General features: G+C 68.6%; 1 protein-coding gene across 1 annotated transcript in view; it reads right to left on the reverse strand.

Moving 5' to 3' along the window:
- Positions 1–1,018, reverse strand: part of GLTSCR1 (glioma tumor suppressor candidate region gene 1) — a 135,840-nt gene that overhangs the window by 23,592 nt on the left and 111,230 nt on the right. The window contains exons 8-9 of the mRNA XM_011926681.1: positions 614–1,015; positions 260–440 (exon numbers count right to left, since the gene is read on the reverse strand). Coding sequence (XP_011782071.1) covers positions 260–440; positions 614–1,015 — 583 coding nt within the window. The remainder of the gene's footprint in view (positions 1–259; positions 441–613; positions 1,016–1,018) is intronic.

Below are 1,018 nucleotides of genomic sequence, written 5' to 3' on the forward strand. Positions count from 1 at the left end.
GGGCCTGCGGTCACTGCATGAAGGCCCCTTCCTCAAACGGTAGCCCCACCCTGTACCCCACCCCTCTCCTCCTGGCCCTCCAGCCCTTCAAATCTGGGGCCAGCCCTGCCACCTCAAGCCTTCCTGGGTCCCTTGAGTTCTGGCTGATGCCCTGTGCTGAGTCCCACAGCCCTGCCCCAGCCCCTCCTCCCTGCTCTCAGCCCCGCTCGCCCATCTTCAGGCCCCGTCTCCCTGGGCACGTGGGCGACCTCTCCCCTACCTGTGGTGGCCATGGGTGCCGGGGCAGGGGCGTGGCTCGGGGTGGTGGGGGTCCCGGATGGGGCCTGCCCACTGACCAGCACAGAAGCAGTGGGGCTGGTGAGGGGCCCCAGGCTGGTGGCGGTATGAGGGGCGGCAGGGCCCCCTCCAGTCTTGTTCTGGAGAATGATTCCGGACGGCACCTGAGGAGGGGACAGGTGGATGAGGGGTGGGGAACACAGGCTAGGAGTGGGGGTGTCCAGACGCAGCAGGGCTGGGGAGGAACACAGAGCCATAAGGCGAAGGGGCTCCCATCAGACTGAGGGGGTGGGATGGGATGGGGCTGATGGGGCGGGTGGTCCCTGCCTCCCGTTACCTGGTGAAATCTCTCGAGAAGAGCCTTCGGCTGGGGCAGCGCTGGGAAGGGGGTGGTCACCATCTGGAAGGTCCGAGGAGGCGGTGGGGGGGGTGCTGCCGGCTCGGGGACCAGGTGGAGGGTTGAAGGGGGCGTGGGGGACTTGTGGGGCCCCTGGCCAGGTGGGAACTGGAGCTGGAAGTCGGATGGCGTAGGGGCTGGCAACCTGGAGGACGTCTCGGAGGAGGAGGCCACAGCGGAGGAGGTGGAGGATGGAGGGAGGTGGGGGGCTGGGGGCAGCGGTCCCTCAGGCGGCTGGGATGGGGGGCGGAGAGGTGGCTGGGGTGGGCCTGGGGCAGTAGGGGCCGGGTTGCTGGCAGGTGGGGGAACGCCCAGCTGGTTTTGGATGACAAAGATGCCAGGCAG

Source organism: Colobus angolensis, unplaced genomic scaffold (assembly GCF_000951035.1).
Source record: "Colobus angolensis palliatus isolate OR3802 unplaced genomic scaffold, Cang.pa_1.0 Scaffold119, whole genome shotgun sequence".
In the NCBI taxonomy this organism is placed as follows: Eukaryota; Metazoa; Chordata; class Mammalia; order Primates; family Cercopithecidae; genus Colobus; species Colobus angolensis.